General features: G+C 40.9%; 1 protein-coding gene and 1 pseudogene across 2 annotated transcripts in view; both read left to right on the top strand.

The window, feature by feature from the left end:
* The window catches only part of PARP6 (poly(ADP-ribose) polymerase family member 6), a 49,791-nt gene extending 23,474 nt beyond the window's left edge, over positions 1-26,317 (top strand). The window contains exons 9-23 of one of the 2 annotated variants that reach the window (XM_018552813.1): positions 1,957-2,134; positions 7,656-7,709; positions 7,900-7,995; positions 8,112-8,204; positions 8,290-8,415; positions 9,922-9,987; positions 10,070-10,137; positions 10,376-10,424; positions 11,572-11,681; positions 12,698-12,770; positions 13,249-13,318; positions 15,386-15,465; positions 17,285-17,348; positions 23,305-23,389; positions 25,879-26,317. In XM_018552813.1, the coding sequence (XP_018408315.1) occupies positions 1,957-2,134; positions 7,656-7,709; positions 7,900-7,995; positions 8,112-8,204; positions 8,290-8,415; positions 9,922-9,987; positions 10,070-10,137; positions 10,376-10,424; positions 11,572-11,681; positions 12,698-12,770; positions 13,249-13,318; positions 15,386-15,465; positions 17,285-17,348; positions 23,305-23,389; positions 25,879-25,981 (1,315 nt within the window). In that variant the 3' untranslated portion in view covers positions 25,982-26,317. Of the gene's footprint in view, positions 1-1,956; positions 2,135-7,655; positions 7,710-7,899; positions 7,996-8,111; positions 8,205-8,289; positions 8,416-9,921; positions 9,988-10,069; positions 10,138-10,375; positions 10,425-11,568; positions 11,682-12,697; positions 12,771-13,248; positions 13,319-15,385; positions 15,466-17,284; positions 17,349-23,304; positions 23,390-25,878 lie in introns of both variants that reach the window. The other variant, XM_018552812.1, reaches the window with a different exon arrangement.
* On the top strand, positions 22,028-22,827 carry LOC108784067 (annotated as a pseudogene).
* Positions 26,318-27,827: the final 1,510 nt, after the last annotated feature.

Raw genomic sequence — 27,827 nt, 5'->3', positions numbered from 1 at the left:
AATTTAGTGGAAAAAAAAAAAGGAAAAAAAATTAAAGCCCCCCCCCCCAATTTTTTTTAAAGTTACACATAAAAAAGAACAAAAAAACAAAAAAAGTTTTAAAGTCCCCACCCATGCAAACATGTTGTACAAAAAAGACGGTTGCGCCCATTAGGCCGCACATGTTACATATCGCCGCGAACGTCACAGTGAGAGCAATAATTCTAGGGCACTCAATCACTGATAACACTAAACTGATGAGCGGTAAAAGCTTTTAAAGTGTCACCTATGGCCAATTTAGGGTATGGTAGTTTTCTGCGATTTCGCGGGTGCGCACAATTTTAAAGCTTGACATGTTTGGTGTCTATTTACCCGACGTGACCCCGACTTTTATATTTTACCAAAAAACTGTGTAATAATAAATGTTTTCTAACATAATGTTTAAAAAAAAACTTTTATTTTCAAAATTTTCAGTAATTTTTCCTAATTATAGTAAAAAATAAAAACCGCAGTGGTGATTAAATTCCACCAAAAGAAAGCTCTATGTGTCCCCAAAAAATGGTATAAAATTCCTTTCAGTACAGCGTTGCATGACGGAATAAACGTCAGTCAAAGTACCGTAGCACTGAATACTGAAAAATGGCCTGGCCAGGAAGGGGGTCTAAACACCTGGTCTTCAAGCGGTTAATCACCTATAAAGTACAAACTGTAGAGAAAAGTGATGTCACCAGCCTGGTTGTGCTGCCTCACAGGGCTGTGCAAATGCCAGCAATGTCTAAACATAAGTAGCCTTTCGCAGGTAAAATTTATTCTTGTTACAGTTTGTATTGCACCTGTTTGCCTGGAATTCAAATTTAGATGAACACCAGCTTAAAGTAGTAGTAAACTCTCCACCATTTCTTTAATAATAAATCCAGATCAAACTAATATACATTGCCCGGCAAAGTATTTCCTAACATTTTTGCCCAAACACTTACAGTTATGTTTCCAAACAGCTAGCTCCCACTCTCTCAGCTTGGCTTTCCTGAACTTCCTGTCCAGTACAAGTTCACAAGGGCAGCAGAAACTCCAACAACAGTCCATCTACTAGCTTGGAAAAGGGAGAAGGAAACAGGGAGGAAAGAATTACAGGAGTAGTTTGCCTTGCTGTGTACATTGTACATGTCCCATTGCACACCTGAGCAGTAGATACCAAACTTTTTGTGGGTACAGCAGAGACAACTGGATGGTGCTACACTTACAAGCTATAGAGGAAAGAGTCACCGGCATTTCAACTGTGATATAACCTCATCTTTAATTGACGCAAGCCTATTGTATCACAAAGGAAACACAGTTTCGGGGGCCGCATAGGGTCCCTTCATCATGTAAACATGTGGCTAGCTATATACTTTAAAGAGGAACTCCAGGATTTTCATAAGTTAACCCTTGCAGTGGGGCTATCCCCACAATGCAAGGATTAACTGCTCATTTTGGTCCAGGGGCACAAATACAGAAAATTTACTTATACCTGATTCTTGATTCTGTCTAGCTGCTAGACCGGCCCCCACAGCCTCTTCTTTTCCAGGCTCTGGCGGTCTAAGCCCCGCTGACGTCATCAGGTCTAATGCAGGTCCATTCACCGTCATTAGACGTGAGAACGCTGAGGGACGTACCACAAGAGCAGAGGAGGAGACAGATGAGTGCTGAGTGCCACCGGACCAAGCATTATAGTCCTTCTACTATTCTTCTTTTTTCTATTCCCTAGACCAAAATGAGCAGTTAACCTTTGCAGTGCAGGGGTAGCCCCACTGCAAGGGTTACGTTTTATTCTGCTCAGAGTTCTTCTTTAAGAAATGTCACTGAACAGAATTGGCCTGTGTAGGTGCGTTATAAATATCAGATGTTCTAAGATGTTCTGTAGTTCAGCATTTATATCAGATTTATTTAATAATAATTGTGTTTTAAGGAACACCTCACCCCTGATTCACTGTATTGCAGGTCTCCCAGTTTTCCAGGAGTTCAGGACTCTGCTGTGCGGAGTAGCCTCACAGGGGCAGATCTCAGAAGTGGTCTTGCAGGAACAGACCTCCGTGGTGCCCGTCTCATGAATAGATCAGTGTCCTGCACTCTAAGGAACCCTAAGTCTGAGCTATATGGCAGTCATACCACAACACAGGTAAGACTCAATTACACATCCTTCTACGTGCAGGTGGGAAGAACAAACAAATAAGTAGCTTGACGGGACATTATATTATTTTTACTTTTCTAGACGTGTATGTAAATATGCACTTGGTGCAAACTTGTCAGCGTGTTAAATAACCTGTTTCTACATGTGGAAAAAGCCATACTTACTCATTGCACATGAAGACTGTGCTGGCTGCTTAGTACTGCTGTAGAGTGACTGAGCTTCACTGTTCCTTCCTCAGTACAGATGAATGTAACTTAAAGTGACACTAAACTCAGACATTATATCGTAAAAAAGCATTCAAGTACCCTAAGTGTTATAAAAAATGTACCTTGTTTGTGTGCCACTCAGCTGTCGATCCTTTAAAATGCTCTGTGAATTCATGCTGACACTGTGCTTCCTTCTGAAGGATGACTCCTTTTGTTCTCTATGGTCCGTCTGTGTGTTGTAAAGTAGCCACCACTACAAGCTCGCTCCTGTGATGGACTACAATCTCAATACAAACATGAGATTGTAGTCATCACAGTTTAAAGGCTCAGGGACCATGGGAAACAACAAAAGTAGCCACCCTCCAGAAGGAAGGACAGTGTCAGCACCAATTCAGAGATGATTGGAGGATCTACAGCCGAGTGATACACAAATAAGGTACATTTTTGTTAATAGTTAAGGTACTTGAATGTATTTTTTTTTAAATTCTTTATTTAGATCCACAAATAACAACCATGATGGGTATAACAGCTTATCATGTAAAACAAGAAATCAAGCACAACATTCTAGACAAAGAACATAGCGCACACCAATTGAGAAGACATCCTCAATGAAAGTGTAAGATACAGAAGTATCACAGTGCTCTAGAATGTGTCCCTGTCTCTAGCAGGATGTTTCTATAATAACTAGAGGGGTCAGCAAGAGGGGGAATAGGCAGAGGAGAGGAGCAGCATAAAAGAAGAAAGGCTGGTTTCAGAATAGTGATTAGAAGTGAAAGTGGAAGAAAGGGAGAGAAGAAAATGGGCAATCCCAGGGGGAAAGGTAACCAAGAGGTAAAGAGGCGACCAACATGAGGTTGGGATAACTCCAAATGTAAGACGGTGCCATCATCAGGCCTTCCATTATAAGCAAGGAGGGTTTTCCGGGTATGCTGTAGAAAGCTTAAATTCTATCCAGTAGAACCATGTCTTGTTGAAGGCCGCTGTCCTGCTGTTAAGTAAAGTCGTCAAATCTTCCATGTACGTGATGTAGTTTACTCGTGAAAACCAGTGAGAAAGATGGGGGGGTGAGGTCTGCCTCCAAAGCCCAGTGACACAGGTTTTAGCTGCGTTCAGAAGGTGCACGGTCAGCGATTTCCTAAAGCGGGTAAATAGGTGAAAGGTGCAATGAATATGCCACAAGGTCATCTCCAAGCTGTAGGCTCGTGACCTCACCAATTGCGCGGGTAACTTCATTTAAAAAATGTCTGCGCCGAGGGCACTCCCAGAAAATATGAAGTAATGTGCCTAGAGATTCAGCACAGCGCCACCATCTATCATCTACTCCTGGGAACAATCTAGCTAAGATGGAGGGTGTTCTATACTACCCAGTCATCATTTTGTAGTTTGATTCTTGGTACTTATTAGAAATGGATGCACAATGTGAAAAGTAAATAATATGACCACTTTGTTGGGGGGAGAACTCAACCCCCAGGTCTCGTTCCCATTTCTGGATATAGGAAGAAGGGGGCAATTCTTTTGAGGCTAATATGAACTGATAGGACAACAAAAGAGATATTTTCTGTGGAACTTCCCGAGAGCACCATGGTTCAAATGGTGTGAGTGGACGTTGAAAGGATGTATGGTCAGGTAAAGACCACAGGAAGTGTCAGAGTTGAGTGTGTCCCAGGAAGTCTAGGCCTGGGGGTTATCTCCTGATGTGTTCAGGGACGGAGTTTGCCAGCCTCCCACCGAAAGAAAATGGTGTGCCTTAAACTTCTTATCTCGTATCCAGGCTGAGAAAATTTTGTCTCCATGACTGGAAAGGAATAACGGCTGTCCGATGATGGGTTTCATAGTGGAGGGAAAACGAGCCATGTACCATCTGCGAGCCACCCCGCCTAATGCCTGTAGGGTTGAAATAATCAAGGGACATTTCTAAACAATGGAATGGTCAACATTGCCCGCCCAAGGCAGACATTCTATCAAAAGCACAAAGAGATCGTTCAAGATTAACCTGAGCTTTATTTTCTGATGGCAACACCAATCGACGATCCTAGCTAAGTTGCCTGCAGTGTGGTAAAGCACGGGGTCCAGAAACCCCATGCCCCCTTTGAATGCATTTTTAAGATTTAACTCCTGAATTTAGTGTCACTTTAAATTAGCCATACACATGTAGATTCACTTGATTCCCCCATCTACGCTAATCATGAAAGAATCGGCGCTGCTGGCTATTGTATTCAGCTGCCAAAACAGCTGCTAACAAGCCTGAAGTACCCAATCACAACTGAATACAACTTTCAGGCTAGAGGGATTGTAGTCCACATACTGTACATGATTTCTCTGATTGACCCCCCAAAACACGTTGAATACTCTACTTGAATGTCCCCTGACCTTAATGGAATATAGTTGTATCTGGACCATTTTAATTGGCTCTTCAATTCCTACATCTACTGAACTATTGCAATTAGGGAGCCTCTAGCATCTGATAGGATGTAGTCACTGTTCAGCTGGAAATATTCCACTCAGCTCCTTTGATTTTAAAATTGGCTTTTATACCCTGTTTCCCCCGAAAATAAGATCTACCCCGAAAATAAGACATAGTGTGTTTTTTTGAGCCAAAAAAAATATAAGACAGTGTCTTATTTTCGAGGAAACACGGTAGTTAGGTGGTTCTGATAGGGCCACCCATGGCTCAAAGTTTGTCTGATTTTGCAGGTTTTGGGTGAAATCCAAACCATGCATGCCTAGCTTTATTCTTTAAATCTAGCTTTTGGTCAGAAAAGGTCCTAATTGAACTACTTAGGCATACAGGGAACCACTAAAGGGTGAATCTACAAAACTATGTGTAATACCATCATTAAAATATAGAACAACTCCTGTAAAATGTGTAGACAGCACATCAGTGTTTAACCAAGCAATGAACAAAGAGTGAAGTAACTCTTATAAAGTAGCCTATAATTATTTATTCAAGACAGCCCTGTAAAATGATATAACTGCGTGATATATAGCACAGATAAGATGCAATTAAGCGAAAGAACAGACAAACAGAATTAGACATTTGATGTATAGTCAAAATTCAGCAAACACAATGCTCATATATTGATTAAAGAAAGACAAACATTAAAGATGGGAACACATAAGATTTGAAAAAGTCTGAAGTAGGCTGATATATGGAAGCAGCAGCTGTCAAGAGTAACTACAGAGTAAAGTGAGAGCAAGTTAAAAAGTAAAAAATACAGCAATTGGAAGAGATCAGTAATAGTCTCAGAGTGGCAAGCAATTGGCATCGTCATATTAACTTTAGAGACAGAAGATAATTCTAAAGCTAATGTATGTGTCAAAGTACTAAGAAAAAGAGTTGCTTCAAATAGCAAGACCAATTAACAAGCTAAAGAAACAGACATGGGCACCTGCTCAGCACAGTACAATGTTCATTGAGAAGGGGGCATCACACAAAGGTCAAGTGGTGGATGTAATACATTTCTATATATTAAATAAGCCCAGCCCTCACTCTTGTATATTTCTGAGTTTGCTGTAGAAACTTCAAGCGCAACTGAACTATCAGTTTAAATCAGGTGAATGCATTCCAGGTGCATGAAAACAAAAGGTGCGCAACATTTTACTTTCTTTAGAGCAGCCTTTTTTTCAACCAGGATACTGTGGCATGCTGGGTTGACTTCTGGCTTCCTCAGGGGTGCCTCAAAATGTTGGCAGTGTCATGCCTTTTCATGGTGCAAGCAGGCCTGCTGCTAGCACAATGGAAACAGGATGCCAATCTAGGGAGGGTGGGATCCGTTCTGAAAAGGACGGAAGTTCGCATCTATTCAGGCCTGCTCTGCCTCCCATTCTCTGCCATGCTGCCCCAGCTGTGGCTCCTAATGTGTTGGTAGGACTCTGATGTGAAAGTTGGCTCCTAGTGTGAGAGAAGAGACTCTGATGTGAAAGGAGGGGACTACTGATGTAAAAGGGAACTCTGATGTGAAAAGGGGGCACTGAGGTGAAGGGGGCTCTTAATGTGAAGGAGGGGCTCTGATATGAAGGGAAGAACTTGCATTTACTTTTGATTTTTTTGCATGGGGTCCCCCCTAAAATCCATATCAGACCCCTATCTCAGATAAGGGTCTGGTATGGATTTTGGAGGAGCCATATGTAATTCTCTATATTTTTACAATTATATTTTATACCGGGGTGCCTTGAAATTCTGCACAATTTTAAAAGGTGCCATGAAAAAGTTGAAAAAGGCTGCTTTAGAGAACAACCACACCCTTAGTAGAAAAGCATGTCCCTTACTACGATGCTGCAGCGAAGGACCCTTGTTCTTTGTGCGGATGCACTGGCCTCTCTGCAGAGGTCCCACACACCCTCTGCTGAGTCAGACCTATAACCTATGATCTGCAATCAGCAAAGCTCACAATCCCAGCTAATTGAAGAGCTCTGGTTCTAACAGTTAAGTTTAATTTGGCTTCAAAATGAACTTGTACCCTTCATACAATGGTGGAATGTATCTGTGTGGATCAGAGCCGTAGCTGGCTCCCTTTGCGCCCGAGGCAAGGGGGGTTACTGTTGGGGGGCTCTAAACAGACCCCTGACATCTCCCTTTTGAAATAGACAAAGAGATTGAGGACACAGAGTCCTCTGCCCATGCAGGTAGGGGAGAGCAGCGGGGGACCCGAGGAGAAGCTGGAGCCTGTGCCGCTTCTCTTCTCCCTCCTGAGCCAGGGCTGTGTTGGCCGCCTGGCTCCCCGTTTGCCAATGGAACCCTGTGCTTACCGTGGCAACAGGGGCGAGGGGGCGCACCCAGGCCAGCCCTGGCTTTGCCTCCACTCAGCTGCGCCTGAGGCGAGTGCCTTACTCGCCCCATGGTAGCTACAGCCCTGGTGTGGATGAAGGTAATATGTGGAGAATGAGAATGCCATGTATCTTTTATAAGCAATAAGCACTGTACTAGTAAAGGATAATTGTTGTCACTAGTTTCCAGCACATTATAAAGCTCCTGTATGTGCAGGTGTCTGGATGCCTCTGGTATGTTTAGTAACAGGTTCATTTATTACTGACAGGGTTATTCACTAAAAGGTGAAGCGCTTGGAGAAGGCAGGAGAAGTGAACAATTTAGGACAACATAGCTGATTTAGAAAAAGTCTTCAATTCAGCTCACTTTCCAGTTCAGCTATGTTGTCCTAGATTGTTCACTTCTCCTCCATTCTCCAAACTCTTCACCCTTTTTTGAATAACCCTGTTACTGTTTTGTCCTCCTGTTCCTTAATTGTGGAAACATACATCGTTTCATATACAGTAAAGCCTGTACATATTCTTCCTCTGTGCAGGTCAGTGGACACTGTAAGACAGTTCCCACTCTAGAATATGGCTTTTTGGTCCAGGTGAGTTGTCTGCATGTTTTTTAGTCCATCTATTTTACATTTACCAGCAATTCCGAGGTTTCTAAACACATTTTACATTTGTTATTTTCCCTGAATGTTTGGGGTTTTCATCCCCACATACCTCTGCTTCTCAATTGTTTCCTTTTTCTGTTTTGTTTTATGCACCATAATAATGTGTTTTTATGTTCAGATAATGAAGTATGCAGAACAGCGTCTCCCCACTTTAAATGAGTATTGCGTAGTATGTGATGAGCAGCATGTCTTCCAGAATGCATCCATGCTCAAGGTAAGTTTTTGACAGTGTTGCTGTAATATGATATAAATTCTCAGTATCGGTTTTATTATTAATGGTTGTTTCTTCGTTTTATTCATTCTCCATGACCGCCATCTTGTCTCATGCAGCCGGCAGTGTGTACTAGAGAGCTCTGTGTTTTCTCATTTTACACTCTGGGAGTGATGTCTGGGGCTGCTGAAGAAGTTGCTACAGGAGCTGAGGTAGTAACTCTTGAGATGTCACCTTAGCATGTGTAAATGCCATTGTGCAACCCTGTGCTAAACAGTGATTTTGTGTCATTTGCAGGTTGTGGGTCTGCTGGTTGCCATGTGTCGAGCAGCCCTAGAGTCACCACGGAAAAGTATTATATTTGAGCCATACCCTTCAGTAGTGGACCCTAATGACCCTAAAACACTGGCCTTTAACCCTAAGGTAACCTAGAGATTTTTCCATACCCTAACATAACCATAACAGCTCGCCTTTATATACATCACTGAGATATATGTATTATACCTTAAAAAAGGTATGTGATTGGTGCTGCAGCCCTTCCAGGGACCAATCACTACTGAGAAATTAATCAGCTGGAAGACTCTGCTGTAGTACCGTGGAATGGTTTCCAGATGTAATATGTAGCTGCTGGTGAAAGATAGTTTTATTGCACAGGATTTATATAGCGCCAACAGTTTGCGCAGAGCTTTACAATAAAAGTAAGACATTACAATAGAATTCAAGACAAGATGGTAAGATGGGCCTGCCCGTGGGGGCTTACAATCTAAAAGTATACAATCTAAATCTACATTTTTGTAAAATTGTGTGGCTCAGTTTCAGCACTAGTTTTTCCCATATCCTATTATGAACATATATCATTTGGCAAAATATAGATAGATAGTGCTAGTTTGAAAATACTTATTTTCCAACATTTCTGTGGAAAAGATAATTCTGGATGCTAGGAAAGATTTTGTCATCCTAAACTTGGTAAAATCCATTATCTTCAAATGATTTGGGATATTTTTACCATTTCTTTATGCTACAATTTAGTGGCATCACTTCTTGTTAATTACTCCATAAAAAGTTCCCACAGTCATGTCAAAATCAAAATAAAAAATGTAACAATCAGTTCAGTCTAGGTGTAGAGTTCCGTTCTGTAATTCTGGACAGTTTGCCAATAAAAGGAATGACAACTCAATCTATGACAATGTTACATAAAGGTTAATGAAAATGATGTAACATGGGGTAGACAGGCTGGTTCCTCTTTGAGGTGAGTGTAAAATGTTATCTTTAATGACCTCAAATGTAAACTTAGCACATGGCACACACAGCCACAGAAGCTTACCTCCAAAGCAGACCTCAGAAATGTTGACCTTTCACTCTGCTAGAGCAGTACGATGGCACTTGGCAAGTAGCTAAAACGAGTCATAGAATGTCAGCACAGTAATAATTACAGTTACTTGTATCAGAGTCTGTGACCTAGAAATTCTTCATATACCCTTGAGAGTTAAGGTGACCTTAGTTTACCAAAGAGTAATCAATTTGTCCTCTAACTCTGGTACACTTTGCTTGCCCTAAATATCACTTCATACATCTGAGAGTTTGGGGGTTTACTAAGAAGGGCAAATAGATCCCACAAACAATGCAGCTGTTGTGACATGATCACATAACGCTATCAAGTGCAGGGGAATTTCTGTAGAATGAAACTATTCTACAAAATATATTTTACACAAAAAGGTTTAAATCACTTATAAAGTTTGCATGGAAAAATGTATTCAGTTTCAATGCTAATAAATGCCCATAGAGAGGTAGCAGGAGATAGCTGGTACATATTTACTGAAATATAGGCTTTCACTGCTGTGGGACTGACACTGTGTTATATAAAAAAACGTGATATATATAAAATGTATACACACTGAGTTATCTTGCTCTTATGTTTCTCCATTGCAGAAGAAGAACTATGAGCGTCTCCAGAAAGCCTTAGACAGTGTCATGTCCATCCGAGAGATGACCCAGGTAAACGGGGAAGGGGGGGCATATGTGGACAAGTCTGAAGGCTTAATCAATTCATTGCTAATAAAGAGATACTGTTTTCTAGGGGTCATACTTGGAAATCAAAAAACAAATGGACCGCCTTGACCCACTGGCACACCCATTGTTGCAATGGTACTGCAGTATATACTATATTTTTATATATGTTACATATACCACAGCCAGTCATTATAATGGTAGAGACATATTTCTATATAAGCAGGCATTCCATTAGATAGACAAATAGCGATAGCTATGACCATTGGCATAAACATACTGTAAATAGCACATAACACTGTTCAGTAAGCTATGAGTAATTTTGAATTAATGTTCCTACCTAAATTGCCACATACATGTATGTTTCTAATTGCAGGATCATTTCCAGTAACAGATCCCATATTGTAAAGCTGCCTCTAAGCAGGGTAAGTATCTCCTCATATTAATCGCACTTAAATAAGTATACCAGATATTGCATGTGAATTTATAATATAAAGGAGGTATTAAGTGGCCTGTACGTGTTAAACTCATGCTGCCAAAGCTGCAAAACCTCCAATTTTGTGCCAAGTGGAAAGCTGGAAATAGGAGATGTAACAAGGTGACTATATACACATATAAAACACATGTATCCAAACCTCTATTTTTAACCTTAGTGTGAGACAAGTTTTTTTTACAGGCTAGCTTGTGAGTGTGTCAAGAAAACGTTTTGCTGTTTTACTATATACACAAGTAGATGCATTCATAGAATGACCAGATTTTCTATCCTTCCCATTTAATGGAAATGTAAGCTAAAATAATATTTGATTAAGTTGGCAAGGGAGCCAACTTAATCAAATATGCGTACCGATGATCAGCAGATTAAGTCAGCTTAGACTTTAGTCTTACTATTGATTTTCTTGACATATGTCAGTATCCAGGTCCCTAGAGCTCACTGAAGATCTCTATGGTATGTGACAAATGTGGACACATAAAAGGCCATTGGTAAGCTGTAGTATTTGGTATTGGAAAGAAATAAAGCTATTTTTGAAGAAAAGAGTTATAAAAGGCAACACATGAAATTTGGAAAGGAAATATTAATACAAACAGGATATTTGTTAAAGTGAACTAATAAATATACTGTATGTACAGTATGTGTGTAAAGACTCCTTGGTAAAAGGTTACATAACAAAAATGCTTACTGTAGCAAGAAGATGTACATATATTGTGAAAGCATTTCAGTATTTATAATATGATACAGCGTGTTTTACATCATATGCTGCATAGATTTTTCTCTCTTCCTTATCTCTCTCCTTTCTTTTACTTCCTCTATTTTGTTTCATATTCCATCAATTTATTACACTTGTTTTTCTGATTTCTCCTTTTTTCCTTTTTTTCATCCATTTCCAATCTGTGTTTTCATTTGTGTTTCCCTGTGCCATTTGTGTCTGCCTTACCCTTTTACTGTTTCCCTCATTCTTTTATATCGGATAATCTTGATTTTGTTGCTTCTTTAAACACCTTTTTTGTACACCTGTCCATCCTATCTTTTTTTCTGTCATATCCATTTTCTCTACCTTAATCCCGTCATAGCAGCTGAAGTTCATGCACACCTCTCATCAGTTTTTGCTGCTCAGTAGCCCCCCAGCCAAGGAGGCGCGATTCCGAACTGCCAAGAAACTCTACGGAAGCACATTCGCCTTTCAGTGAGAGATAAATCGGGTCATGCATTGGGACAAGAGTGGATGGGTTGGATGGGAAGGGGGTTGAAATAGTTAGATATGTGTCGTGCAATGAGATAATGAGAGTGTTTAGTAAATGTGGTTGAGAAAGAAGAACACAAGTAACTTAAATGGATATCTCCTCCGCTCCTATTCCCCTCCCCGCCGCATGCAGCACCAGAGCTTCTCGGCCTGCGCTGACAGGCTGTATCTGCTGGCTGACATAGAGAAATTTGTCTGTGGAGGGGAGTCTGCATGTTATTGCAGGGTCATTTTCAGGTGGGCTGTGTGGGGTCCCGGGAGCTGTGTGGGGTCTCAAGTTGGGCATTGTGGGGGTCTATGGTGGGCTCTGTGGGGGTCTAATGTGGGTTCTGCAGGGTCTCAGTTGGACTCTGCGGGGTCTCAGGTGGGCTCTCTAGTTTTTTCCAGTGGGCTCTGCGGGGTCTATGGTGGGCTCTGTGGTGGGCTCTGCAGAGTCTTAGTTGGGCTCTGGGGGGTCTCACATGGGTGTGGTCTAAAGGTGGTCTCTGCGGGGTCTCAAGTGGGTAACATCATCAATACCAGCTAACATCATACGCCTCACCGAAGAGACGCATTTCCAGCCATCACATTAGGGGTGAGTTCTTTAACTGTTTGACCAAATATAGCATGCTAATTTTTAGGTTAATAATTTGGTATGGCCCGCAAATGATGTTATAAATATCCAAATGGCCCTTGGCAGGAAAAAGGTTCCCTACCCCTGGTTTGGAAGATGAAAGTAAAAGTGAAATTCCAGTCAAAAAGCCAAATTTACCATGAATAACTTTCTATTTAAAGTGTTTTCTAATGTCATTTTTTTCTATAAAGTTGTTATAGATAAGGAGCCGTAATGTTTGTGTGTGTTAGGGAAAGGGTCATGGTAAGGAGGGAGGGATTGACACACTAATAAAAGGTAGAAAAAATGTCAATTCAATTTACTATATGTGTTAGAAAGATAACTGGAGCTCTATCTTTTCCACCAGCGGCTCTCATATTGAGAACTGGCACTCTATTCTGAGAAATGGGCTAGTAAATGCATCCTACACTAAATTGCAGGTAAGTTTCTCTCTCTTATGCAGGCAATTACTGCATAAATAGACTGGAGCCGCTATTAATGTTTAATGTTTTTCAATAAAGTCTTAAGCTTTGCTTATTTTGGGTCATCAGAAGGCCTCACAGAAACTTTGTTTTTGTACTTATTTTTATACTTTTGTACTTTTTTTCCCCCCATTTCAGTGGTGTAGACCAGGGAAAGGCAAACTCCATCCCTCCAGCTGCGGTGCAACTACTGATCCAATTAGGCATTGCAAGACTCTGAAAGCCACAGGCATGACTCCCAGACACAGATACATGATGGGAATTGTAGTTTCACCACAGCTGGTGGGCCGGAGTTTTCCTACTCCTGGTGTAGATAAATGGTGAGTTTTTCCCTTCAAACAAGGAGACTATGAAGAAAGCCAATTCATGAGTAAGACATGTGCTACCATGCTACTCTTTTAGCAGCCTCTGACAATGGTATGTTTTGCCTCTACAGCTGCATGGAGCAGCATACGGGAAAGGAATCTACCTAAGTCCCATCTCAAGTATTTCTTTTGGATACTCAGGTAAGTGGTAAATATGTGGTGTATACCTTGAAGCCTTATTAATAACATGATTTTCCCAGACATAATGAATATTAACCCCTTAGTGACACAGCTTCAGAAAATGTTTTCGCTTCTAGGGACAGGAGCAATTTTGCAATTTTTGCTATGTGTTTGTTTAACCATAAGTTCCATCTTCCTCATGCGTTACAGCTACACATATTATATACCATTTTTTTAAAGGACAAAATGGGCTTTACGTTGCTGTGACATATGCTTATATAAATTTTTTTTTTTTTTAAATGCAAAAAAATATATATTTTTTTTACACCCTTGGCAATAATATGGTGTACATAATTAGTGTAGCTAACAGAAGGTAATTCATATAAAATATGTCCTGATTTATGGCGTATACCATATGTCTCCGATTTTAGTTTATATTGGGAGTTATAGGGCACAAAATACAAGGATTGAAATACAATTATAGCATGGAACAATTTTAAAATGTGGTATGTTTTTCTCCTATCTTTAATAGCCTCCTTGGCACTATATTTTCTTATAATTTTATTAAAAGTATTTTTTTAAACTTTTTTTTACATTTTCCAAGCTTTTTTAAAAACAAAATTATTTTTACATTTTTAAATTGCATTTTTTTTAAACTAGGGGCACTAAAGGGTTATGTTTTTTAATTACAGGGGCTTTGATACTTAGTATCTCAGAGTAGAATATAGCATTCTCCTCAGAGATACTTTGTATCACTTTTGTAATACACAGCCGGCTAGCAGTTTACAAAACACAGTGAGCAGCTGCCGGCTGTGTGATCACAGCGATCAGCTCTCGCTGTGATCACAGAACTGTGACCACCTAATCTCCCGGTGAGGGTCCGTCTCGGACCCTGAGGGACCCATAAACAACAGTAACTGAAGGAGCTGCTGTTCCCTTCGCGAACAAGTGCTTATTGTACCGAATGACAGAATTATCCCGTCACCAGTCGTTAACTATTGCAAAAAAGGGGGTATTTTGGAGATTGGGGTTTTTTAGGCACTCAAGACAATAGTTTATATAAAAATTATAACTTTTATTCAATACATGATTAAAAAGACGAGCTCATATTATAAAAGAGAAAAACAGCTCAAGAGGAACACCTACGAGCTCCACCAGAATCCTGAATTGTGGCTAATTATAGTCACATAGATATATTGGTGAATTCATACAGACAAATTTAAAATGTAGGTCGCACCCCCTACAGTATGGTTGACATTATCTAATTGACTAAACAGCTAATGATTTTATTTATTATGTTTTCCGTGTGATCAGATCGGAACAAAAGATGGAGTTATTGTTAGATGTTTGTGACCATCCGTTTCATTTAGATCTATTAGGTATGGCTCATAGAGACAGATAATTTGTTATATCGAGTTGGTTCAAAAATTACCCTAACAATAATCTATTCCCTTAGTTGAGTCAATTGACAATGTCAGCCATTGACAGTCATTAGTGCGTTGCTTCATATTGAATTTTATACATGATCTCAAAGAAAAAAATGTTTTGTAGTCTCGCAGTTTTTGATTCAGGAGATTGGAACTGGTGGAGTAACGACAACGCGTTTTGCGTGTTACCACGCTTCCTCAGGTCTAAGGGTGTTCAGTCCCCGGATGAGCCAGCGGATGCCCTCATAGGATAATGTCAAATAGTTCAAGAGGTTTCAAAGTTTTTTTCAAAGTTTTTAACTCTCGTCCAGACAGTGGAATGAATCAGTCAAAATAACCGCGTCTGTATACTATGAATTCTTGTTAGGACCTTGCATGTGTGCCTAGTATTTCATTCCATGAGAGGCCATCGCTGTGTGTCCGGACAGAACTTGCCGGACAGTCGTTAACGAACAGATTGATTATGATGAGATAATTCCGTCATTGGTCAGGAAGGGGTTAAACATAGGTATAATTTTATGTGGTTTACTATGAATACAATCTGCTCTGTAGCCCTCACAAGCACTTTGGGAAATTGTTTGATACTATTTCAGACCATACTAATATTCAACCCCTTATCTACAGTATGTGGTAATGTCTTCTTTTCTCTTCATCTCAATAGGTATGGGGAAGGGGCAACATCGGATGCCATCCAAGGATGAGTTGGTGCAGAGATACAATAGGATGAACACTATTCCTCAGGTATCCTAATGAGGGCATAGGGACATGAGATTATCAGTTTAACACTGAATATTGAATTTCGGAACCTTTTAAAGGAAACCTTGGCACAAACTTTACTTTACAAAAAACTATGTTCCCTAGATGTGTTGGAAAATGCATTCACATGCATTCAGACAATTAACAAAAATAGAAGGACTAAGAAAACCGACTTAAACATGGAGATATTTTACTTTAGATGGTATGAAATAATTAGGTTTTAAATATGCTTTAGTTTCAGGTGTGCTGTGCCATATAACAGCTGTATGAATAAGGGGTTCAAAATGGTGTAGGATTTTTCTACTAAGATCATAAGAGTTATTCTGCATCTTTATTTTTAGTATACATACAATAGAGGATGCATGTAAGATGACCATACTGTAAGTTCCCATATTTAAAAAATATATATATATATATTTGCACAATTATTACACTTTATTTCTTGTGTGTAAACATCTTTAAAGCATATCTAAACCCAAGAACAAAAAATGTATGCACTGAAGCTTATCAGTCCTTAGATGTAGCAGCTGCATTTGTTTTCATTTTTGGGGGCATTTTATGCAATGGTACCACTTTCAGACTGTGTGGATGGTTTGTCTGTTGACCAGTTGTGGGTGCCTAGGTCCCAGCCAAGACATGTCTCACTCTCGTAAAGTGCAGAAACAATGTTGCAGGCCACACTATAGCAAATCACTTTCTTTAGTAAAGCCTTATTGTTTCAAGAGTAGCAACATCCCTCAGGACACAGGCTTCTTTGTTGATGCATTTCACACTGAAATAGCGCTTAATCATAGAGGCCACTACTGAAGCTTTACTGAAGAAAGTAAGTTGCTATAGTGTGCATCCACCACCGCTCTCCACCAAACCCTCCATTGGCTTCCGCTTGCCCAACCAATAAAATGTAAGATACTAATAACAATATACAAAGTCATCCACAACTCCGTCCTGAGCTACATCACCAACCTTGTCTCAAAGTATCACCCAAACCATTCGCTTTGCACCTCCCAAGACATCCTGCTCTCTAGCTCCCTCGTCACCTCCTCCCATGCTCACCTCCAGGACTCCTCTAGAGTCCCTCCCATCCTCAGGAACAACTTACCCCAACCTCTCTACCTATCTTCTACTCTGTCCGCCTTAAGGTGACCCCTGAAAACTCATCTCTTCAGGGAATTTTATCCCACCCCTTCCCTAACTGCTGAAATATTTCTCCGTCATCCTCACAAAGTTATTACCTTTTGTATCATCTGCCCTTCCCTTTTAGATTGTAAGCGCTCACGAGCAGGGGCATGTTAACCCTCTTGTCTTGAATTGTGTTGTAACTGTACTATCGCCCTTTATATTGTATAGTGCGGCACAAACTGTTGGCGCTATATAAATCCTGTATAGTAATAATAGAAATACTAAACTGAAATCTCAAACAATGTTTTCAGCACATTACACTATACTCCTCAACCCCTTCTCCCTATGTTATGAAGTTGAGAAGAGGAGGATGTGTTTGTAGTTCAAATCAGGAGAGCAGCCCAGTGTACATTGCTGCTCCTGCATAGATATACTATGGTGAATGAGCATTGTCACTCTAGGGAATGAAGTGCATTACTGGCAGGATCACCAGGTGAAAAAATGCACCTCATAGTTCTCCTTTAACTCTTAACAAAAGATGTTATAGAAAACAACCACCACCCCTTATGCTGTCAGCCTGGCACAGTAGGTAAACAAACTGGTATCCACATAGTACGCTTGCAGTTCTCTGCCAAGCTGTTTGGTACACCTGTCATTCTACATTTTTACTTTCTCTCTCTATTAGACTCGATGTCTCCAGTCGCGTTTTTTGCAGAGTCGGAATCTCAATTGTATTGCACTGTGTGAAGGTAACTGGCTCTTTTTAATTGCATTCTTGGTGTTCAAACTAACTGATTCATACTTGTTTTCCCAAATACAAAATATTAGGTGATCAACCAATACAATTTGTTTAAGTGAAATAAATAGCTGATGCATAGAAAGTAAGGTAAAGGTCTGAAGAAAAGTGGGGCAGTCCAAAGCTACCAGTCAGGTTCTATTTGTCATTCCCTTGACATGACTGTTGTACCTTAAACTATGTAAATTAAAAAAAAACTTACCCTTGCAGTGAGCTAAGGGTAACTGCTTGTTTTGTCTAGTGGAGTCAAGTAAAACAGAAATACTAACCTGTTTCTAAGTCCCACCAGGCTGCCAAACCTCTTCTCCCTCGGGCCCCTGTTGTCTACGTACCACTGACGTCATCACGTCTAGTGCAGTTTCATTGACTTGCATTAGACATGAGGATGCTAAGGGACTTTCCATAGCCGGAGAGGAGTGCCAGAGAAGTGAGCACTGACCGCCACAGGATCGAGGATCAGGTGTGTATAGCTGCTTTATTTCAGTCCCCCTAGACAAAAATGAGGGGTAGCCCCACTGCAAAGGTAAGTTTTTTAATTCCTAAAGCTCTTCTTTAAAGTGCATGTCCAGGCATAACTTACTCTATCTCAGTTTTGGATAGCGTGGGGGGAGGGTTAGAACTCCTGTCAAGTTTTTACTGCTATCCAGGGCTCCATTAATCCATGTTTACACCTAGGCATTTTGTCGCTCCAAGTTAAGCGTGACAAAACGCTCAGGACAAGGAATCCCATTTGCTTGTCTTGAGCACGACAAAACAAGACAAGGAATCCCATTCATTTCTATGGCCCCTGTTCACACCTAAGCGTTTTGTTGTGCTTTTTGTCACACAAAATTACCCATTGAAGTCTATGAGACCAAAAAACGCTGTAATCTGCCAAAAAGTAGCTCATGTACTTTTTCCAGCGACAGGTAAAAACACTCAGGTGTCAACAGGGGGCCATAGAAATTAATGAAATTCCTTGTTTTGAGTGTTTTGTAATATGAGGACCTACCTAATCTATGCAATCAATCTATATCCAGTCAGGCAGGCCCTTATACTATATAGTTGTTGGTAGATATTAAGGAGATTGTACAATCAGCTCGTAACATCTGTGGTGAATTTAAAAGAGCCCCAAACAGTAGTAAAACCCTCACAAGAGTTCCAACCCTTTCCCACTGTATCCAAAACCAGAAATATAAAAATGAAGAGGGATATTGGGTCTTGTTTCTCAAATGATAACGGCATATGTTGCCTTAGAGCCAAAATCAGATTTAGCTCGGCATTGGACAATCACTTCTGAGCAATTAAAATATGAGGTTGATTAGTTGAGGCCGAACCATTCAAAGAATTCTTATTTCAGATCTATTGATGAGTGAGACCCTTAAATGGATTGTATTTTTTCTAGTTAATCACTGGGGGAGAGTCAAAAGCTGGATTTCAGCAGTGAGGATTGCAACTTTGCTATACGTCAAAATGTTCATATAGTGCATGTGCAGACAATAACGTCTAAATACAGCATATAAAAATTACATTGCAGATACATCCCGAATAGAACAATCGCTTTCTCTCTGCACAGTAAAATTGAGCTCCTTCAAGTGATCAACTCTTGATAGAAATGGCAAACCTTCAGGTTTTGTTTGTATTTTTAAAAGGAATGTATACTATATTCATTTTTTTTGGATAGTCATGTAAAAGAGATCAGATTGATGAAAATAATCTTATCAGTATATGTGAATGTTTTAAAAAGCTTGTTTCCATTTGGAACTAGATAATGATAAAGGTACATGGGGGACAGTCATGTTTGCTTATTATATACTGTATGTAGGGTCTTCCAGCTTTGTAGTTTATACAATGGCTTTGCTTTACTGCTCCTTCTCGCATAGTAAGTCTATAAGTACTCCCTGTGTGACTGATATCTGATTTCAACAATAATCACTGATGGCTCCTTCTAGTAGCTAATCTACAAACTACTTTATTTAACCCTTTTGTAACCAGAGATCATTAAACCTTGGGCCCCATTCACACAGGGACTTAGGCTGCGTTCGGGATTCCTGCAGCAAGAACCTGCGGATTCCTGCGGCAGGAATCCCAGGTTAGATGCAGCCACTGTACCCATTCAAGTTAATGAGAGGGTGACAGCGGCCACATCTGTCAGCGTATGTCCACATGCAACCATTAATGGAACGATTACATGCAGTTTGGGATACAAGATTGTCCTAGGATGCAGGATAGATGCATCCAGGGACAATCATCTATCCCAAACCGCATGTAATTGTACCATGTACGATTACATGCGGGCTGCCACTGACAGATGCGGCCTCTGTCACCTGGTAATTTACTTCAATGGGTACAGCGGGCGGCCATATCTGAACAAGCACACCTGGGATTCCTGTCCCAGGAATCCCAGAGTGCCCTGTCTGAATGCAGCCTTAGACATCTAGACCAAACGTATCTGCCTCAGTATGTGTCTGTTAACATTACTATGACTAGATAACGTATTTGTCAGTTTGTCAGCAGGGTCTGAGAACTAGTAACACATACAGGTGTGCATTCCTAATTCTCTACTGCAATGATAAACTGACCCTGTCACAAGAAAATTATGGGACATGTCATTGCTGACCTTTCTTTTGAGTATGCTAGTTCCCTGACTGTTATGCAGATGCTTTGGCTTCAATGCTTTGTCCTTCAAAAGTATAGAGATAAGAAATTCTATCATGTTTCCAACACTCATTTAGAGCATGCTTGCTTTGCCTCTTTCACTCCAGTAGAGATGCCAGACACAGGCAGGAAACTATCATTCAAAAAAATGCCCAACAATGACAGCTCTATACTTTTCTCATGACAGAGTCACTCTAATTAAAGAAGAACTCCAGGAAAACTTTGTTGTAACCCTTGCCTTGGGGCTACCCCCGCACTGCAAGGGTTAAGTACTTGTTTTTGTCTAGGTGCTAAAAAAAAGTTATACTCACCCAAAGATTCAAGCCTGCTAGCTGTCACATCTCTCCCTCCAGCCTGCCTCGTCTTCTGCTGCAGCATTGGAATTTTCCTCAGCGTCCTCACATCTATACACTGTGCATATATGTGATGATTTACCACACCTTAGACCACTGAGGAGGGGGAGAGACATTCCAGGGACCGGTTTGAGAAAAAGCTGGCTCAGAGCATCAGGTGAATATAACTTTTTTTTTTAACCTAGACAAAAATTAGCAGTTAACCCTTGCAGTGCAGGAGTAGCCCCACTGCAAGGGTTAATACAACTTTTTCCAAAACTTTAATAAAAAAGAATTTATAAATAAAAAAAATAAAAGAAAACTTTTTCCTGGAGTTTAACATTCTCAAGGCACAGGGCATTGTGCTTGAGGATGTAAAAAGAGTATTTCAATCATGAAGTGGTTTAAAAAGACATTGTAGTTGATTTACTAAAGGCAAATAGATTGTTCACATTTCAAGGGAATTTGCACATTGCAGGAGAAGTTTTCTTTAGCTTGGTGAATGAGGTGAAAGTTCACTTTGCAAAGAATACCCAATCATGTGCAAGGAAAATGAAAAAAGGTATTTTTGCTTACATAAGATGGAAATCATCAGAACAACTCATTCACTAAACTAAGGGGAAACTCCCCCTGCAAAGTACAAATTCTCCTGCAAACTGAAGGGCCTATTTGCTTTCAAAAATCAGCCCCACTGTTAATTTACAACACATGTGTTTAGGGATGAGCTCAGGTATGGACTGAACCCGGTCCGATCCTGAGCTCCTCAAAACAAGGAAGTGACACGGGCATCAGCTTTAGACCGGGCACTCCCCACCCGCAGCTGCATGTAAACAAAGGGGTGGGATGATTTTGCTGAGATCATTTACCTAATATGGGCACATAGTCATTACAAAATATAGGCATGAAGCCATATTAGGTCGATGATGTCACTGCATCCCATCCCTTTGCTCATATCAAGCTGGGGGTGGGGAATTCCACGCCAGCAGCTGATTAGGCGTCATGGAGCTTCCTTCCAGGCTCGAGAGGAGTTCCTTCCGGGTTTCATGGAGCTCAGGTTCGGACCGAGCTCATCTCATCTCTTCATGTGTCAAGGTGCCCATACACTGGACGAGAATCGGGCGAAATCCCGCGATCGTACGAGAATCGAGCAGTGTGAACTAAAGGTGCCCATACACTGCTCGATTCTCGTACGAGAATCAGGCGAAATCCCGCGATCGTACGAGAATCGAGCAGTGTGAACTAAGACGTGCGACCGTTTCTACTGTACGGTCGCACGTCTTTTGTCGAGCCAACATGTTCGAAAACCCGCTGAGAATTGTACGATTCTCGGCGGGTTTCTATCCTGCTCGTCCGATAGCTGCGGAACGGGCCGGTGTGCGCACACTGCCAGTTCTGCATTGCCGTCATCGGAAGCCCGCCCCTCAGCGGGGCGGGCTTTCGATGATCGCAAGTACGATCTGCCCGTCCAAGGTGGGCAGATCGTACGGGCTTTCAAGAGGCATACGACCATCGCAAGACAAAAGTCTTGCGATGGTCGTAAGGTGTATGGGCACCTTCATACTTATCATTACCCACCTTTGCTTCACTCTCTTCCAGAGTTATAGGCTCCACTAGTAATCAACTTCCAGCTGTGTCAAATGCCTGCATCTGCTCTTTTTCGGTGGTGAACATGGTGGGAACAGAGGAGAAAAAGCTGCCATCATTTACAAAACGCCTTTTGAAAAGGGGAAAAGTCTTTGCGGCTGCCAAGGTCAGAAGGATCAAGAAAATCCTGGCTGAAAAGAAGTTTGCAAAGAAAAAAGGAAGATAATTTATAAGAGAGCCGAGGCCTACTAGAAAGAATACAGACAGTTGTACTGACGTGAAGTGCGTCTGATTAGAATGGCCCACAAAGCTAGAAACTATTATGTACCTGCTGAACCCAAGCTGGCATTCGTCATCAGAATCCGAGGTATTAGTGGGGCTAGTCCAAAGGTTCACATGGTTTTTCAGCTCCTCCGTCTACGCCAGATCTTCAACGGCACCTTTGTCAAGCTGAACAAGGCTTCTATCAACATGCTGAGACTGGTTAACATCGCTTGCGGTTACCCTATTCTAAAGTCTATGAAGCAGTTTATCTACAAGCGTGGATACCTAAAGGTCAGGAAAGCACGCATCCCTCCTACTGACAACTCTCTGAGAAATATCTGGTGAGAAATGGCATAATTTGCTTTGAAGATCTGAGCCACAAGATCTACACTGTTGAAAAAAAACTTCAAGGCAGCAAACAATTTCCTCTGGCCCTTTAAACTGTCCTCTCCTAGAGGTGAAATGAAGAAGAAAACTATACGCTTTGTGGAAGGTGGTGATGCAGGAAACAGAGAAGACCAGATCAACAGACTGATTAGGAAGATGAACTAGAAGGTTTCCCATGGATGCTTCCCTCTACGGTCCAATAATCATAAAAGCTACATACAAAACCTTCAAAATACCTGCGTTTCCCTCTTGGACGACGGTGCCCTCTCCCAGCCACTACTTCACTAGAGTGTCCCTGCTGAGCTGCAGAGGTACATTAATGACATAGCAGCAGGTGAAAGCACAGTGGGCAGCAAGGATAAGGAGCCATCCAATGTACCATGAAATGGCGGTGCTAAAGATTCTAACAGAGCCTGTGACTCTGGAAGAGAGTAGTATAAGTGTAATACATGTATTTTAAAGCGATACTGTCATTAGGATACAAATATCATAACAGCGTCTCTTTAATACAGTAACAAATATGGAAGTGAAAGCTTGTAAAAATGCTTGCACCTTTTGTTCTTATTGTCTGTATGTCTGTCTCTTTGTCATATTTCTAAATGACTTTTCTGAGGTTCAGCACAGCCTGACTAGTCAAACATTCTTTTTGATGTTACTGAGTTTCTTGATATATCCTGATCATAAAATTAATATGCTTCTTCACAGTAATAACATCAAAGGATTTGCAGAAACATGGGAATATTTGGGTGTGCCCAGTGTCTGACCATGTCTGTACACGCTTTTTCTTTGTGTAAGTAGCTCTTTCTATACCATGTACAATATTATATATTCATGTTGTGATGCATGTGGCCTTTCTGAGAATTTTAGTACTTCAAGTGACATATCTTACATATGGCATTATACAGGCTTCTTGGATTTAGTTATTGCCTTTTTGCATTTATTTAGCCGCAAAACATGTATAATTCGAATGTGTCAATCCATAATAAGCAAGTTGACAACTTTACTGACATCCTATTATATTGGGTGGGTAGCAGAGTTGTATATTAACATCCCTGTGAAGTTCCTGAGCCAAAATCGTCTATAAAAGGATGATTTGGGGACTGGTTAAACTGTATTCTAGTCAAACATGACCATTTTGCATTTAAACGTACTCAGGAGACACAGCTTAAACTTTCAATTACATTAATTTCATCCTGGAACTCATATTGTGCACCTGGCTGCCTCGTTAGCCGAACCCCTTTAGCCGCCAAGGTGATTTCTTGTTACAGGAGTTTTATATCCTCTAAGTATCATAGTGATACTCAGTGGATATAAATAGAACTGGAGCAAACAGGCAGCAGCCATTACATGGGATTTGTTATGAAATCTCTGCATAATGCATCTGTCACTTTGAAGTCACTGTAGTGCCGAAACATGTAGGGATGGTATATAAAAGCACTAAAATGTCAAATTGTAATACTGCATCAGAGTCAAAAGATAACCTGATATCTGTGGAACAATATGTACAACTGAATATAGAAAAATGTTACATAGGACCTGTCCAGCAAAAGGGAGGTGGTGCTTTGCTATTGCTGGGTTCAGCCAGCGATGCATTAGGATAGGGTGCCAGAATGCTCAACACCTTTCTTGGCTGTTATGTCATCGTCAGGAACGATTGTTTGTGATTGTTTTTAGAGCCATGTTCTTGTGCACAGCATACATCTGCCTTTGTTTTAGGGGCACGCTAAGACTAGACTTTTCTCCTGACACGTTTCCAACATATGTACATGGAGATCATCATCCAGTCCTGACAAATGTTGCAAGTTCTGGAAACATTTCGTTTTGATTTAAGTGTTCCTTGCCAGTGCACAATCTTATGGTTCACTATCGTCTTCTAAGCCTGATGGATGGCATCACTGACCAATAGGGTGGAATAAAATGTAGTAGAGGTCGTGCTAATTTAAAGAGGAACTCCAGGAATGTAAAATGTTAATCCTTGCAGTGGGGCTACCCTGGCACTGTAAGCGTTAACTGCTTGTTGTTTTTCTAGGGGCTCAGATAAAAAAATATATACTCACCTGATCCTAGATCCCACCTAGCTGCTAGACAGGTCCCTTCAGTTTATTTTCCCCATGCTGTCATCACGTCTAATGCACATATTTGCTCACAGAATATCTGAAAGGATTTGGCCATGTTCTCGACAGTAAAACTTTTGATTGTGATCTGTCGACTGAGATGTAAATATATATTCTTTAAAAGACTTGCCTGCAATAATGTTATTCTATGTACAGCTAATAATTCCCAAGTTTGTACAGTTCTTAAACTCTCCCTTTAAATGTAAAAAGTAATGTCAATATGGCATAAGGGGTTTAACTCAGGGATGTGCGGTGAGGTCAGTGTGGCAGGTGAGGCACCCCCCGGACCGCCCCCCAGGCCTGGTCACTGAGCTATGTGTTCATCTGCAGTGAGGTAGGAGTGAAACCTCTCTGCCTGTGACTGTGATAGGAGGGAGGGAGGAGACAGGGAGACAGGAATGAACCTCTTTGTTCCTCCTTTGCTTGTCACTGATGAAGCATCTAGATGGATACCATCAGTGTTTTTTTTTTCTTTTTTGGATTGGATGGCTTGGACCAATGACGCTTTGCCATTGGTGCAAACCAAGTTAGAGCTCAAGTTTTTGACTCCAAGTCAGAGGCTTGTTGTAGCTCTACCTCACTATGTTAGGTTACACACAGCAGCGGGGAAGCACACTGCTGTGTAACCTAACATAGCTGTCAAAAGCCAGATGAATTGCTGCCTGTAATTAACAGGCGTCGCTTCATCCACAACAGGTTACACAGCGGGGAGGCTTTCCCCTCTGTGAACCTTGTTAGAAGCCGGTCTGAATGGAGAAAAAGCTGTCAGCGTCAGACTTGAAGCTGACAGGTTTTTATTCCATAATGGCAGGTGAGGCTCTGCCTCCCAGACCACATGTCCCTGGTTTAACTGCTCATCATTTGCACTCAGCAGGGAATATTCTGATCTAAGCATTTTACTCATTAGAAAGACCAAAATTCAGGTTTGCATTTTTTCTGTATTCCACGCTATCCAGTCAGCTTTCAGATGAGTGTTGCCAGATGGTTTAAAATATAAGTTCTGATTGGCTGTTACAGGCTCCTGTTCTTTACACATTATCATTACCCCTTGCACTGTTCTACTGAATAAGCTTGAACATGCAAACTGGCTTGTGTAATATATGATTACCATCTGTGCTGTAGTCAAGTTACTGTTCTAATTCTAAAAATGCCTCTCTCATTAAAGGTATGAAGATGGCCAAGTGGGGGATGCCAACATTAACACTCAGGACCCCAAGATCCAAAAGGAGATCATGAGAGTCATTGGGACCCAGGTGTACAGCGGATGAGGGATTTTAACCTCAGGATTATAGCTGCTACAGAGGGGAACAATTTGTCCTCTCTAGGACCAAGATCATGGGGCAAATGTTGGTCTGTTTCTTGCTTCACATGAAGGAGATTGGGCATCCTCTGTGACCCTCTTTAATGTGGAGATGAGGGTCTTGCACTGATCAGGCTCTCCAGGATACAGTAAGATATTGTTCTGTGTGGAGATGTCGCCCAACTGGAACAATTACCTGAAATTTACAGACTCTGCCCTGTGACAGTGCTATCCCCTTCCCACGCTTTATCCCTACTCTGAACATTTCTCATTTACAACTCTTTGTTTAACAAAAAGAAAATAAAAAAGGTTAAAAAAAATGAAAATGTTATTTGGAGTTGATTTTGGAGTTTATTTGGAATCCATTATTTGACTAATGAAACTTAAATGGGCATGGAAAATGTTGTATCTGGACTATGCATGCAATGCTAAATCATGGCATTTCATACCATACATTACTGTTTGGAGAGACCACCATTTTTTAGCATTCCTTTTCATAGGTTTAGTCTCATAGAATGTACCCTCAGGTTTCACTTTCAGGGAAAATACTTAATAAATAGATACTGCCATGAAAAGATGTTTGTGATCAACAATGATGTTCAGAGATCCTTTTGCATTCAAATACTGGTCTGTTTTTATCAAGCCACTAAGTATCATTAAAATGATTGTGCTCCTAAGGCTAGAAACAACACTACATCTCAAAGACTAATTATAAATTGCGCTTTCCTTCCACAGTCAAAACTATTACTCAATAAAGAAACATCTAATACTTGGGTCAGCAGAACTAAGGTAATAAATCAAGCATGAGATGTGACTCTCGGACACCGCTCCGGGTGTCACCCAGCCTCGGGACGCCCCTGGTTTTAGTCATATATTAGAACAGGGGTCAAAATTTCAAGTCCGTAGCAACTAGCCAGGCCTTAAGAGTTACTCGCCACCAGTTGCCCACCTAACCCCTACCCTGCCCCGGCCTTAACTCCACTCCTAAACACACCCTCTTAAATAATCTTATCAGTGAGACTGTTACATGTTTTATGCGGAATAACAGGAGACGGTCTGTCCAGACGTCTTTTGCTGGATGGAGTGTCTTCTTTGTCGTCGCTTTTGCCAACCCTGTCAGCTTGTTATTTATCGTTTGTATGCTGCCATGAAAGGCACCAGGAAAACTGAAAATTGTATCACACTTACCAGTAATTTCCCTTTACTGGTGCCTGTCCATGGCAGCATACTACCCACCCTGTTTGTCGACGCATGGTTACAAGAATGAAGGGGGAGTCTCTATCTCTGAAACAAATTGGGTATTGTTCCTACCTGGAGATCCGATGAATTCTAATTCCCCTCCTAATATTTACTCAACTGCTTGTGTAGTCCTATCCCTGACCGTATTTGTGCAGAAGAAAAAAAGGGGAGGTTAACTCGTCACAAGATGGCGAGTTAATAGTGGTCAATTTCAGGATCCGGACAAGTCAGTTGGTTGCGTGAAAAAATTATTTTTATTGAAAAAGAAACATACAAGATAACACATTTACTGACAATACCACCATTAAAACCTATTAAAATTGCAGACACTGTTAAATTAAATGTGGATCGATCCTCATGCACTTCTATCATTCATTCCACCGTGAGAGGTAAGTGGCCAGTGAGCTACCCACGTTACCACCTATCTCTCCGTGAAATTTCCCCTGCGTGTATTGATGAACGCGGCCTATCTAGGTGAAGCTGTATTCCAGGGTATAAACAATCAAAGGGAAAGTATTCTGGTGAATTATATGTTTACAAGTTATAGAGGTGTCAAATAAATATACAATGATAGC

The sequence above is a fragment of the Nanorana parkeri genome, unplaced genomic scaffold, assembly GCF_000935625.1.
Source record: "Nanorana parkeri isolate BGI_ZX_2015 unplaced genomic scaffold, ASM93562v1 scaffold97, whole genome shotgun sequence".
In the NCBI taxonomy this organism is placed as follows: Eukaryota; Metazoa; Chordata; class Amphibia; order Anura; family Dicroglossidae; genus Nanorana; species Nanorana parkeri.
The sequence above is the reverse complement of the archived record's forward strand: the minus strand, read 5'-3'. Positions and strand labels throughout refer to the sequence as shown.